This window comes from Rana temporaria, chromosome 8 (genome assembly GCF_905171775.1).
Source record: "Rana temporaria chromosome 8, aRanTem1.1, whole genome shotgun sequence".
Taxonomy (NCBI): Eukaryota; Metazoa; Chordata; class Amphibia; order Anura; family Ranidae; genus Rana; species Rana temporaria.
The window spans coordinates 188,265,810-188,278,387 of record NC_053496.1 but is presented as its reverse complement, the minus strand read 5'-3'; the positions used below and the strand labels follow the sequence as shown (position 1 = coordinate 188,278,387).

Genomic DNA, 12,578 nt, shown 5'->3' with positions numbered 1-12,578 from the left:
TGGTTTTATCCTATAGTCTTCTCTCCACAGTCCACACACATCTGACTTCTATCGTGACCCCCATCCCGGCGGCACTCCCACTTTTGACTCCTCTCCAGACTCCCCCTCAGAGACTGCAGACATGATATAAGACAAGAGATGGTCAGAGGTTGCGGACATGATACAAGAGATGGTCAGAGACTGCGGACAGGATACAAGAGATGGTCAGAGACTGCAGACATTATACAAGAGATCAATGCAGCCTCATCAGTGCCCATCAAATGCAGCCTCACTGTTCTCACTAAATGTAGCCTCACTGTGCCCATCAAATGCAGTCTCACTGTGCCCATTATCGCAGCCTCACTGTGCCCATTATCGCAGCCTCACTGTGCCCATCAAATGCAGCCTCACTGTGCCCATCAAATGCAGCTTTACAGTGCCCATGAATACAGCCTCACTGTGCCCCTCATTTCAGCCTCACTGTGCCCATGAATGCAGCCTCACTGTGCCCATGAATGCAGCATCGTGGTGCCCATGTATGCTGCCTCATTGTGCCATGTATGCAGCCTCACTGTGCCATGTATGCTGCCTTGCTGTGCCCATATATTCAGCCTCACTGTGCCTATGTATGCAGCCTCGCCGTGCCCATGTATGAAGCATTGCAGTGCCCATGTATGTAGTCTCACTGTGCCCATGAATGTAGTCTCACTGTGCCCATGAATGTAGTCTCACTGTGCCCATGAATGTAGTCTCACTGTGCCCATGAATGTAGTCTCACTGTGCCCATGAATGTAGTCTCACTGTGCCCATGTGTGCAGCCTCACTGCTTATCAAACTCAACTCACCATTGCCAGGCTGGATCACACACACAGCATGCTGCATCTCCAGCTGTGTATGACGGTGCTGGGTCTGTGTTCGGGGGCAGCGTGGCACTGTAACAAAGTCCCGCTTCCTAGGCCGTCTCGTGTGATAGTCTAGGATAGATGGAACACTGATTGAATCAGTGTTCCGCCTATCACATGAGACAACGGCAACCTTGTTACAGTGCAGCGCAGCCGCCACAGACCCAGCATCCTCACACACAGCAGGAGATGCACGCTGTGTGTGACACACGGAGGAGGGAGGAAGGTGAGCGCAGCCACAGATCAAAGCGGCCCCAGGGCAGGCAGCCTACCGGGAGATTTCCCAGTGTCCCAGTAGGGCAGTCCGGCCCTGTCTTCAGGTTCAATCCAGTCTTTATTTTGGTTGGTTAGGGGAACCAATCAGCTCATGTCTAGTAATAATCTTTGTATTTCTATTTTAGTAGATGGACGGGAGATGAGGAAAACCTCAGAGGATTGTCTCACTTTGTCTCCAGACTGTAAAGTAGAAGATGAGGACATCACACAGTATAGTCCAGGAGAAAACCCGACTACCTCAAATGTCCATCCGGCATCACACAGTGTAGATGGACCATCGTATTCCTCTTATCCTGAGGAACCTCAGACTGTGCGGGACGGTGCCGGACCATCGTATTCCTCTTATCCTGAGGAACCTCAGACTGTGCGGGACGGTGCCGGACCATCGTATTCCTCTTATCCTGAGGAACCTCAGACTGTGCGGGACGGTGCCGGACCATCGTATTCCTCTTATCCTGAGGAACCTCAGACTGTGCGGGACGGTGCCGGACCATCGTATTCCTCTTATCCTGAGGAACCTCAGACTGTGCGGGACGGTGCCGGACCATCGTATTCCTCTTATCCTGAGGAACCTCAGACTGTGAGGGATGGTGCCGGACCATCGTATTCCTCTAATCCTGAGGAACCTCAGACTGTGCGGGACGGTGCCGGACCATTGTATTCCTCTTATCCTGAGGAACCTCAGACTGTGCAGGATGGTGCCGGACCATCGTATTCCTCTTATCCTGAGGAACCTCAGATTGTGCGGGACAGAGCCGGACCATCGTATTCCTCTTATTCTGAGGAACCTCAGACTGTGCGGGACGGTGCCGGACCATCGTATTCCTCTTATCCTGAGGAACCTCAGACTGTGCGGGACGGTGCCGGACCATCGTATTCCTCTTATCCTGAGGAACCTCAGACTGTGAGGGACGGTGCCGGACCATCGTATTCCTCTTATCCTGAGGAACCTCAGACTGTGCGGGACAGTGCCGGACCATCGTATTCCTCTTATCCCAAGGAACCTCAGACTGTGCGGGACAGTGCCGTTCTTCCAAAACGTAAGAGGTTTTCCTGTAGTGAGTGCAGAAAGCGTTTCCGTTCTAACTACGATCTTAATGTGCATAAAAGATCTCACACCAGAGAGAAGCCGTATTCCTGTGCTGAGTGCGGGAAGTGTTTCTATTCTAAATCCCATCTTAATGTTCATAAAAGATTTCACACAGGTGAGAAGCCGTATTCCTGCCCTGAGTGCGATAAACGTTTCTCAATGAAGTTCTATCTTTCCACACATCAGAGATCACACACGGGTGAGAAGCCGTATTCCTGCCCTGAGTGCGATAAACGTTTCTCAATGAAGTCCTATCTTTCCACACATCAGAGATCACACACGGGTGAGAAGCCGTATTCCTGTCCTGAGTGCGGGAAATGTTTCTCAATGAAGTCCAGTCTTTCCACACATCAGAGATCACACACGGGGGAGAAGCCTTTTTCCTGTCCTGAGTGCAGGAAATGTTTTTCACGGAAGTCCTGTCTTTTTATACATCAGAGATCTCACACGGGGGACAAGCCGTATTCCTGCCCTGAGTGCAATAAATGTTTCTCAATGAAGTCCTATCTTTCCATACATCGGAGATCTCACACGGGTGAGAAGCCGTATTCCTGTCCTGAGTGCGGGAAATGTTTTGTATTTAAATCAAGGCTTGTCACACATCAGAGCTCTCACACGGGTGAGAAGCCGTATTCCTGTCCTGAATGTGGGAAAAGTTTTGTATATAAATCAAGGCTTGTCATACATCAGAAATCTCACACGAGGAAGAAGCCACTTTCCTGTCCTGAGTACGGGAAGTGTAACCCACAGAAGTCCTCTGTTTACAGTCATCTGAGATTGGACACAGAGGAGAATGAACTTTCCTGGTCTGAGTGAGGGAATTGTTCCTCACTGAAGTCCTGTCTTCCTGTACATCAGGGGTCCCACACAACCCTCGAGGTGTATTAGTGAGTGCGGGAAATGTCTTGTATGTGAATGTTGTTGGACATGTGGGGAAGAAGCACACCCTGATATACACCTCAGATATACTCCATGGCTGATCTTCATCATGTAAGAAACACTTCATAAGGAGATCAGAGATCACCAAAGACATGGATGAAGTGTTGTACCGTGTTGGCCATTGATAGCAGGAGAAAAATAAAAATGGCGTCATTACCTCTCATTGGCTGAGTACATGTGGTATAAACTCTTGCAAGAGGTCTGTTTTCTCAAGTCGTCTTCCAGGACGAAACACGTTAGGCCCACCACTTAAAAGGCGATATTCTAGGCTTTTTAAAATAAAAATGGAGTCATTACCTCTCATTGGCTGAGTACATTTTGTGGTGTAAAAACACATAGAGGTCTATTTTTAGAATATTTGAATAAAAACAAATATAACAATGTTGGCTAAATTGTATTTCTTGTTGATTTATTATGCTCATTGGCACATCTAGTGATCATAGTGTTGTGTTGGGCTATTTTTTTTTACTAATGGAGGTACAGTATTTCAGGAAAAAATACCACATTATTGCCACAATCACTGTGTTCATTAACCACTTAAGCCCCGGACCAATATGCTGCCTAAAGACCCAAGGGGTTTTTACAGTTCGGGACTGCGTCGCTTTAACAGACAATTGTGCGGTCGTGCGATGTGGTTCCCAAACAAAATTTGCGTCCTTTCTTCCCCACAAATAGAGCTTTCTTTTGGTGGTATTTGATCACCTCTGTGGTTTTTATTTTTTGCGCTATAAACAAAAATAGAGCGACAATTTTGAAAAAAATTCAATATTTTTTACTTTTTGCTGTAATAAATATCCCCCAAAAACATATATAACATTTTTTTCCCTCAGTTAAGGCCGATACGTATTCTTCTACCTATTTTTGGTAAAAAAAATCGCAATAATCATTTATCGGTTGGTTTGCGCAAAATTTATAGCGTTTACAAAATAGGGGATAGTTTTATTGCATTTTTATTTTTTTTACTACTAATGGCGGCGATCAGCGATTTTTTTTTTTCGTGACTGCGACATTATGGCGGACACATCGGACAATTTTTACACATTTTTGGGACCATTGTCATTTTCACAGCAAAAAAATGCATTTAAATTGCATTGTTTATTGTGAAAATGACAGTTGCAGTTTGGGAGTTAAACACAGGGGGCGCTGTAACATTTAGGGTTCACTTTGTGTGTGTTTACAACTGTAGGGGGGTGTGGCCCGAGGACTGACATCATCGATCGAGTCTCCCTAATAAAAGGGATCACTCGATCGATGCGCCGCCACAGTGAAGCACGGGGAAGCCGTGTTTACATACGGCTCTCCCCGTTCTTCAGCTCCGGGGCGGCTATAAACGAATAGCCGCGCCGTCGTCCCGGATCGCTCCCCGAGGCTTACCGACCGCCGCATGTACCGGGGGGGGTCCCGATCGGACCCCCGACCCACGTCAAGCAGAGGAAGTACAGGTACGTGCATGTGCCTGTCCGTGCCATTCTGCTGACGTATATTTACATGAGGAGGTCGGCAAGTGGTTAAATTACGGACAGGATTTTTTTCATGGCTGGGCAAATGATTTTTTATGAGACAGGCCCCTTCGTTTCCTTCAGCAGACATGGATTGCTAGAAATAACTGAGATTATCCTCATGCACTTATGAGTACAGCAGGCATCGAACAATATAAATTAAATAAACTAACAATAATAATCCAAACACTTGTAGTGCCCTCTAGTGTACAGTCTAGTTGTGAAGAAAATATATTCTGACTCACAGTAGCTGTGTGAGTCTGGGTAATTGGCCGGTGTTACTATGGGCCAGGCTGGAGGACTCTACAGGTCAGGCCTCTAGTACCTGCCCTTGGTTCTAGAAGCTACCAGAAGTTTCTAGAAGCTAGTGGGTGGAGGCTATGATCTGCATTATGGTGGGAATCTGACCAATCCCCAGGTAGGTGGCTTGGCAGGGTGGTTGGGTCAGCCCATATATTTTCTTGAGCCTGAACCAGTAGGGGTAAGCCTTGTTTGGTTTGCACCAGAACTTTCGAACATCACGAAAGTTCGGAACCAAATAATGAACCCATTGAAGTCTATGGGACTCGAACTGGAAAAATCAAAAGTGCCCATTTTGAAGGTTTATAAGCAAGTAATTGGGCATACAATGGTTATGGGGGTCTGGGTGCTGCCCTGGGGGACATGTATCAATAAAAAAAGAAAAATGTTTGGACCAAACTCATGCTCGGGCCGAACCATACGCCCATCCACAATGCTGAGTGAGCCAGGAGAACCAGAGAGATGGGAGCTAGGACGACAAGCCAGGTGGCTCTGTATTGTCTGTTATCTGTTTTTGCTAAAGAAGAACCCCTGCATTGACACTGTGCCTGTGGACTTTTCATTTCTTTTGCTACATAAAAGTGGCCCTCCAAGCCTATAAAATACAGTTTGGACTGGTGTGGACTTCACTCAAATGCATCTACTGTATCTTCTACTCTGCTTTTAGACAATTCCTGAACCCCCTTCTCTTCAGAGAAGCCTATCCCACCCCCATCTAACAACTGTATTTTTATTTTCTCCATCAGCCCATACCCCACAGTTATTACCTTTGGTATCACATCACCCTTGCTCTGATTGAAAGCCCCTATGAGCAAGACCCTCTGATTCCTGCTGTATTAAAGGGGTTGTAAACCCTCATGGTTTTTCACCTTAATGCATTAAGGTGAAAAAAACTTCTGTGGTGCTGCAGCTCCCCCCCGAGCCCCCGTTATACTTACCCGACCTCGATCCTTATCCGCCCGGGAACGAGCACACCAGCTCTAGCTGGTATCTCGTGTCCTGATTGGATAGATTGATAGCAGCGCAGCCATTGGCTCCTGCTACTGTCCATCAAATCCCATAACGCGGCGCCAGGGGGGGCGGGGCAGAGTCCTGCACTCTGTGTGAATGGACACAGATGCGAGACTCGGAAATGCGCCGGCACAGGTGTCCACCAAGGAGAGCGCTTCTCCAACGTGGACAGTCGATGTGGGGAGGAGCCACCAGCGCCGCTGAGGACCGGGGCCACTCTGTGCAAAACGAACTGCACAGTGGAGGCAAGTATGATATGTTTGTTTTTTTTAAATCACAAGGGTTTACAACCCCTTTGAACTCTATTGTACTTGTACTGTCTGCCCTCATGTTGTGAAGCGCTGCTATATAAATCCTGTATAATAATCTACCATTGAGCTAAGCAACCCCTATATCATATCATATTATATATATATATACATATATATATATATATATATATATATATATACACACAAAAACATGAGTGTATTGTGCTGGCTGCTATTCACGAATTAATTTTTTTTGGGCATTCAGCGCAGTTTTCTTTGTGTTATATATATATATAACACAAAGAAAACTGCGCTGAATGCCCAAAAAAAATGAATTAGTGAATATTAGTACATTAGTGAATGTACTCACACATATACACACTTACACAGTATATATCCCCCTTTGGTGGGAGTGGAGATGACCCCATCTATAAGGTTATACAGTACATACACACACAGCACAAGGACGTGTTCACACTACGAGACGTTTCTCGGGGCTGCAGTTCCTCTGAGATCCACAAGGTGGTGATCTTATTTCTACCATAGAGACAGGAAGTCTCTATGGTAGACAGGAAGTGATGTCAATTACAGACAGGAAGTGATGACAGGTATAAATAGCGAATTACAGTTGAGAGCTGAGTCAAGAGGAAATAGAGCAGAGACATTTCCCGGGGGAGAGGTGAGTTGAGACGAAGTAGCGAGGAGACATTGCTGGAAGTGGCAACATGATGGACAATCAGCCGCCCCTCACATCACCGGGTAAGAGGAGACTTTATTGTAAAGGAGAGAGCAGTACGGAGGCTCCACCTAGATCCCCCCATCATCTGATAAACACATAGAAACAATGTATTCAGTCAGTGTGTGTGTTTCCTACAGATGGATCCAGTAATGGGAACCCACCAGAGAGATGTCCCCGTCCTCTGTATTCCCGGGATTCCACACAGGAAGGTCACACCATCCCCCACCATCATCAGGTAGATGAGGAACAATTATTGGTGGTATCATTAGGATCTGTACATTATCTGCATTGTTACCATTGATGTCATTTTTATTCTATATTCAGAGTGGAGACCTGAGAGATCCTAAAGTTGAAGTTAAAGAAGAGATGAAGGAGGAGGATGATGAGGATGGGGTGATGGAGGAAGAACACAAAGATCTGTACCAGGACACCATGGTGGAGTCATCCAGCTACAGAAACCCACCAGAGAGATGTCCCCGTCCTCTGTATTCCCGGGATTCCACACAGGATGTTCACACCATCCCTCATCGTCATCAGGTAGACGATTGAACATTTTTGATGGAAAAGGTTTATACTTAAAGTGGAGGTTCACCGGTAAATTGATATTTTTACCCTTAGATGGATACTCATTTAGTCTTGGGGAATCGGCTAGTTGTTTTAAAATCAAAGCTGTACTTACCTTTTTAGAGAGCGATCTTCTCCGCCGCTTCTGGGTATGGGCTGCGGGACTGGGTGTTCCTTCTTGATTGACAGTCTTCCAAAAGGCTTCCGACGGTCGCATCCATCGCGTCACGATTTTCCAAAAGTAGCCGAACGTCGGTGCGCAGGCGCCGTATAGAGCCGCACCGACGTTCGGCTTCTTTCGGCTACTCGTGACGCGATGGATGCGACCGTCGGAAGCCTGTCGGAAGACTGTCAATCAAGAAGGAACGCCCAGTCCCGAAGACCCAAACCGGAAGCGGCGGAGAAGATCGCCCTCTATAACGGTAAGTACTGCTCGGATTTTAAAACAACTAGCCGATTCCCTTAAACTAAATGAGCATCCATCTAAGGGTAAAAAAACATTTATGGGTGAACTCCCGCTTTAAGCCATTTAGTTACAATCATTTTTTTAATTATGTATTTTAAGGGTGGAAACCTGGACAATAATAATATTGATATCAAAGAAGAGTATAAAGAGGAGGATGAGGAGTATGGAGTGATGAAGGAAGAACACACCATCCCCCACCATCATCAGGTAGATGAGGAACAATTATTGGTGGTTATGATTTATACACAAACATGTTTATTATAATGAATGTTTTATTCTATATTCAGAGTGGAAACCTCGGGGATGATAATATTGAAATTAAAGAAGAGTATAAAGAGGAGGATGAGGAGTATGGAGTGATGGAGGAGTTTTCAGAAGGACACAAGGATATGATGGAGCCACCTAATACCAGGAACCCCCCAGAGAGATGTCCCCGTCCTCTGTATTCCCGGGATTCCACACAGGAAGGTCACACCATCCCCCACTGTTGCAAGGTCGGTGGGGCGGAGCATCTAGAACATGGACTGGTGGAGATGATGTGTGGATTTTGTATGTAAGTTTATATCTTACAGATGATATTCTCTCTCATTCTCTTGGTTTAGAGTGGAGATCCAATCGATATAGAATTTGAGGTGAAATCAGAAGAAGAAGAGACGTATGTGAGGGATGATCAGCAGTCTATGGAGGAGGATGGAATAACGGGGACATTTATAGAGGAGGACACTCCTACAGAGATCAGCACAGGTGGGTCATTAACACTAAATCCATTCCTCCACCCATACTGCTCACTGATTGGTCCAGAGTAGGGCGGGGACTGGGTGATATCAGCCTGTAATCCCCTGGTCACTTTCCTGAGCTGTGTTCCCCGTCCTGTATTCCTGTATTTCTCTCGGATAATCTTCCTTCTCTGTGCTGCAGACACAGATGTTGATTTTCACCATAGGCGTTGCTCAATCTAAACATGTAATGCAGAGGTGACAAACTCTATTTCATCGTGGGCGGCATCAGCATTATGATTGCCCTCACAGAACTGGGTGTATCTGTAAAAAAAAATCTCAGAAAATAGGTACAGGAACTTAACCGGGCCATAAGCACCCCCTGCCCCTCCCACTTCCGCTGGACAGCATCAAACAGTGGGTGTGAGCGAATAACACTAACAGGGTGGCGATCTTAAGGGGGCAATAAATACCAAAAGTGCATTATGTGCAGAGAGAGTGCAGCTTCAGGGGGGCCCTATGCCCAGATTTCAGGGGTGCGCTGTGTACAGAGTGAAGGGTTGACGAGTTCACTATATACAGAGTGCAGGGTTGAGGATTGCACTTCATACAGAGTGTAGGGTTTAGGGGTGTGCTGTGTGCAGGGTTCAGCTCTCTTTCATAGTCTATACACATCTCACTTCCAGACCTTCTTGGCTCTGACCTCTGCACCACTCTATATACTATATGCTGTACATTACATAGTCCTGACTTCTCCTCTCCTCCCTCCACCCACTGCTATATATACACATAATATGTATTCTCTTTTGTTGCACCCATTTCCTACCAGCTGGACATTTTACATCTGATGATGTGATAGGAGGAAAGACTTTTACATGGTGATAATAATGTGATAACATCCTCAGACTTTGGACCCTTAAACAGAAAGTGATAATGAGGGAGGAGTCCATAACCCAATGATGGAGGTCTTCAGGATCAGTCCAGTCTTCATCTTGGTTGTTCTTCCCCCATCCTCACTCTCTGTCCTCTGGTGGGGCTCAGCCCCGCTGTTATTCATGACTAAATCATGGACTAAATAACGAGGGTGCAGGACTTCTTGTGTTGGGAAGATGGCAATGAGTGATAGAGGGGGTGGGGACACTCGTCCTATAATCCCCTCATCACTGTCACTCCTATAAAAGACAGTTCTCTTTGTTTCCTCACTCTCTGACTAAGGTCCATGAATAAAGAAATGATCTGGTAGGAGATCAGAGGACCCATTTACTAGTTACCTTGAGGGGGGAATTGTAAGATCCTCAGAGACAAAGCTGCCTGATGTGGGCGGAGTCCTGGGTTAGGGGAACCAATCAGCTCATGTCTAGTAATAATCTTTGTATTTGTATTTTAGTAGGTGGACGGGAGATGAGGAAAACCTCAGAGGATTGTCTCACTTTGTCTCCAGGCTGTAAAGTAGAAGATGAGGACATCACACAGTATAGTCCAGGAGAAAACCCGACTACCTCAAATGTCCATCCGGCACAACACAGTATAGATGGACCATCGTATTCCTCTTATCCTGAGGAGCCTCAGACTGTGAGGGACGGTGCCGGACCATCGTATTCCTCTTATCCTGAGGAACCTCAGACTGTGCGGGACGGTGCCGGACCATCGTATTCCTCTTATCCTGAGGAACCTCAGACTGTGCGGGACGGTGCCGGACCATCGTATTCCTCTTATCCTGAGGAACCTCAGACTGTGCGGGACTGTGCCGGACCATCGTATTCCTCTTATCCTGAGGAACCCCAGACTGTGCGGGATGGTGCCGGACCATCGTATTCCTCTTATCCTGAGGAACCTCAGACTGTGAGGGACGGTGCCGGACCATCGTATTCCTCTTATCCTGAGGAACCTCAGACTGTGCGGGACGGTGCCGGACCATCGTATTCCTCTTATCCTGAGGAACCTCAGACTGTGCGGGACGGTGCCGGACCATCGTATTCCTCTTATCCTGAGGAACCTCAGACTGTGCGGGATGGTGCCGGACCATCGTATTCCTCTTATCCTGAGGAACCTCAGACTGTGCGGGACGGTGCCGGACCATCGTATTCCTCTTATCCCAAGGAACCTCAGACTGTGCGGGACGGTGCCGGACCATCGTATTCCTCTTATCCTGAGGAACCTCAGACTGTGAGGGACGGTGCCGGACCATCGTATTCCTCTTATCCCGAGGAACCTCAGACTGTGCGGGATGGTGCCGGACCATCGTATTCCTCTTATCCTAGATCTCACACTAGAGGGAAGCCACATTCCTGTGCTGAGTGCGGGAAGCGTTTCTATTCAAAATCCCATCTTAATGTTCATAAAAGATCTCACACAGGGGAAAAGCCGTATTTCTGCCCTGAGTGCAAAAAACGTTTCTCGACAAAGTTCCATCTTTCCAGGCATCAGAGATCTCACACAGGTGAGAAGCCGTATCCCTGTCTTGAGTGCGGGAAATGTTTTTCAGATAAGGCCAGTCTTTCCGCACATCAGAGATCTCACACGGGTGAGAAGCTGTATCCCTGTCCTGAGTGCGGAAAATGTTTTTCACAGAAGTCCAATCTTTCCGCACATCAGAGATCACACACAGGTGAGAAACCGTATTTCTGTCATGAGTGCGGGAAATGTTTTTCGCAGCGGTCCATTCTTTACACACATCGGAAATCTCACACAGGTGAGAAGCCGTATTCCTGTCCTGAATGTGGGAAAAGTTTTGTAAATAGATCAAAGCTTGTCACACATCAGAGGTCTCACACGGGGGAGAAGCCGTTTTCCTGTATTGAGTGCGGAAAATGTTTTTCAGTGAAGTCCAATCTCTATAATCATCAGAGATCTCACACAGGGGAGAAGCCGTATTCCTGTCCTGAGTGCGGGAAATGTTTTTCAGTGAAGTGCAGTCTTAACAAACATCAGAGATCTCACACAGGGGAGAAACCACTTTCCTGTCCTGAGTGCGGAAAATGTTTTTCACTGAAGTCCCAACTTTCCACACATCAGAGATCTCACACAGGGAAGAAGTCACGTTCCTGTCCTGAGTGCGGGAAATGTTATTCAGATAAGTCCAGTCTTTCCAGACATAAGAGATCTCACACAGGGGAGAAGCTTTATTCCTGTTCTGAATGTGGGAAAAGTTTTGTATATAAATCAAGGCTTGTCATACATCAGAGATCTCACACCGGGGAGAAGTCACTTTCCTGTCCTGAGTACGGGAATTGTCAGTCACAGAAGTCCTCTATTTACAGTCATCTGAGATTGGACAAGGAGGAGAACAAACTTTCCTGGTCTGAGTGAGGGAATTGTTCCTCACTGAAGTCCTGTCTTCCTGTACATCAGGGGTCCCACACAACCCTCGAGGTGTATTAGTGAGTGCGGGAAATGTCTTGTATATAATCGTTGTTGGACATGTGGGGAAGAAGCACACCCTGATATACACCTCAGATATACTCCATGGCTGATCTTCATCATGTAAGAAACACTTCATAAGGAGATCAGAGATCACCAAAGACATGGATGAAGTGTTGAACCGTGTTGGATATTGGTAGCCGGAAAAAAATAAAAATGGAGTCATTCCCTCTCATTGGCTGAGTACATTTTGTGGTATGGTGACTTAGAGGTCTATTATTGTTATGCAAGAGGTCTGTTTTCTCAAGTCGTCTTCCAGGACGAAACACGTTAACCCCACCACTTAAAAGGCGATACTCTAGGGCTTTTAAAATAAAAATGGAGTCATTACCTCTCATTGGCTGAGTACATGTTGTGGCGTAAAAACACATAGAGGTCTATTTTTACAAAATTTGAATAAAAACAAATATAACAATGTTGGCTGAA

The 12,578-nt window shown here is 46.5% G+C and overlaps 1 protein-coding gene across 1 annotated transcript; it reads left to right on the top strand.

Annotated features, from left to right (window-relative positions):
• The first annotated feature begins 2,143 nt into the window (after positions 1-2,143).
• On the top strand, positions 2,144-12,109 carry LOC120909735 (zinc finger protein 84-like). The gene is made up of 2 exons (XM_040321462.1): positions 2,144-2,907; positions 11,283-12,109. The coding sequence occupies exons 1-2, from the start codon at positions 2,407-2,409 to the stop codon at positions 12,039-12,041; spliced, it is 1,260 nt and encodes a 419-aa protein (XP_040177396.1). The 5' UTR covers positions 2,144-2,406; the 3' UTR covers positions 12,042-12,109.
• Positions 12,110-12,578: the final 469 nt, after the last annotated feature.

Bases quoted from the DNA above. Each gene is read 5' to 3' on its own strand.
- LOC120909735 (XM_040321462.1), top strand. From the start codon at position 2,407: ATGAAGTTCTATCTTTCCACACATCAGAGATCACACACGGGTGAGAAG. The intron at 2,908-11,282 runs GTATATAAATCA...CCCTGTCCTGAG, and splicing joins CTGAATGTGGGAAAAGTTTT to TGCGGAAAATGTTTTTCACA.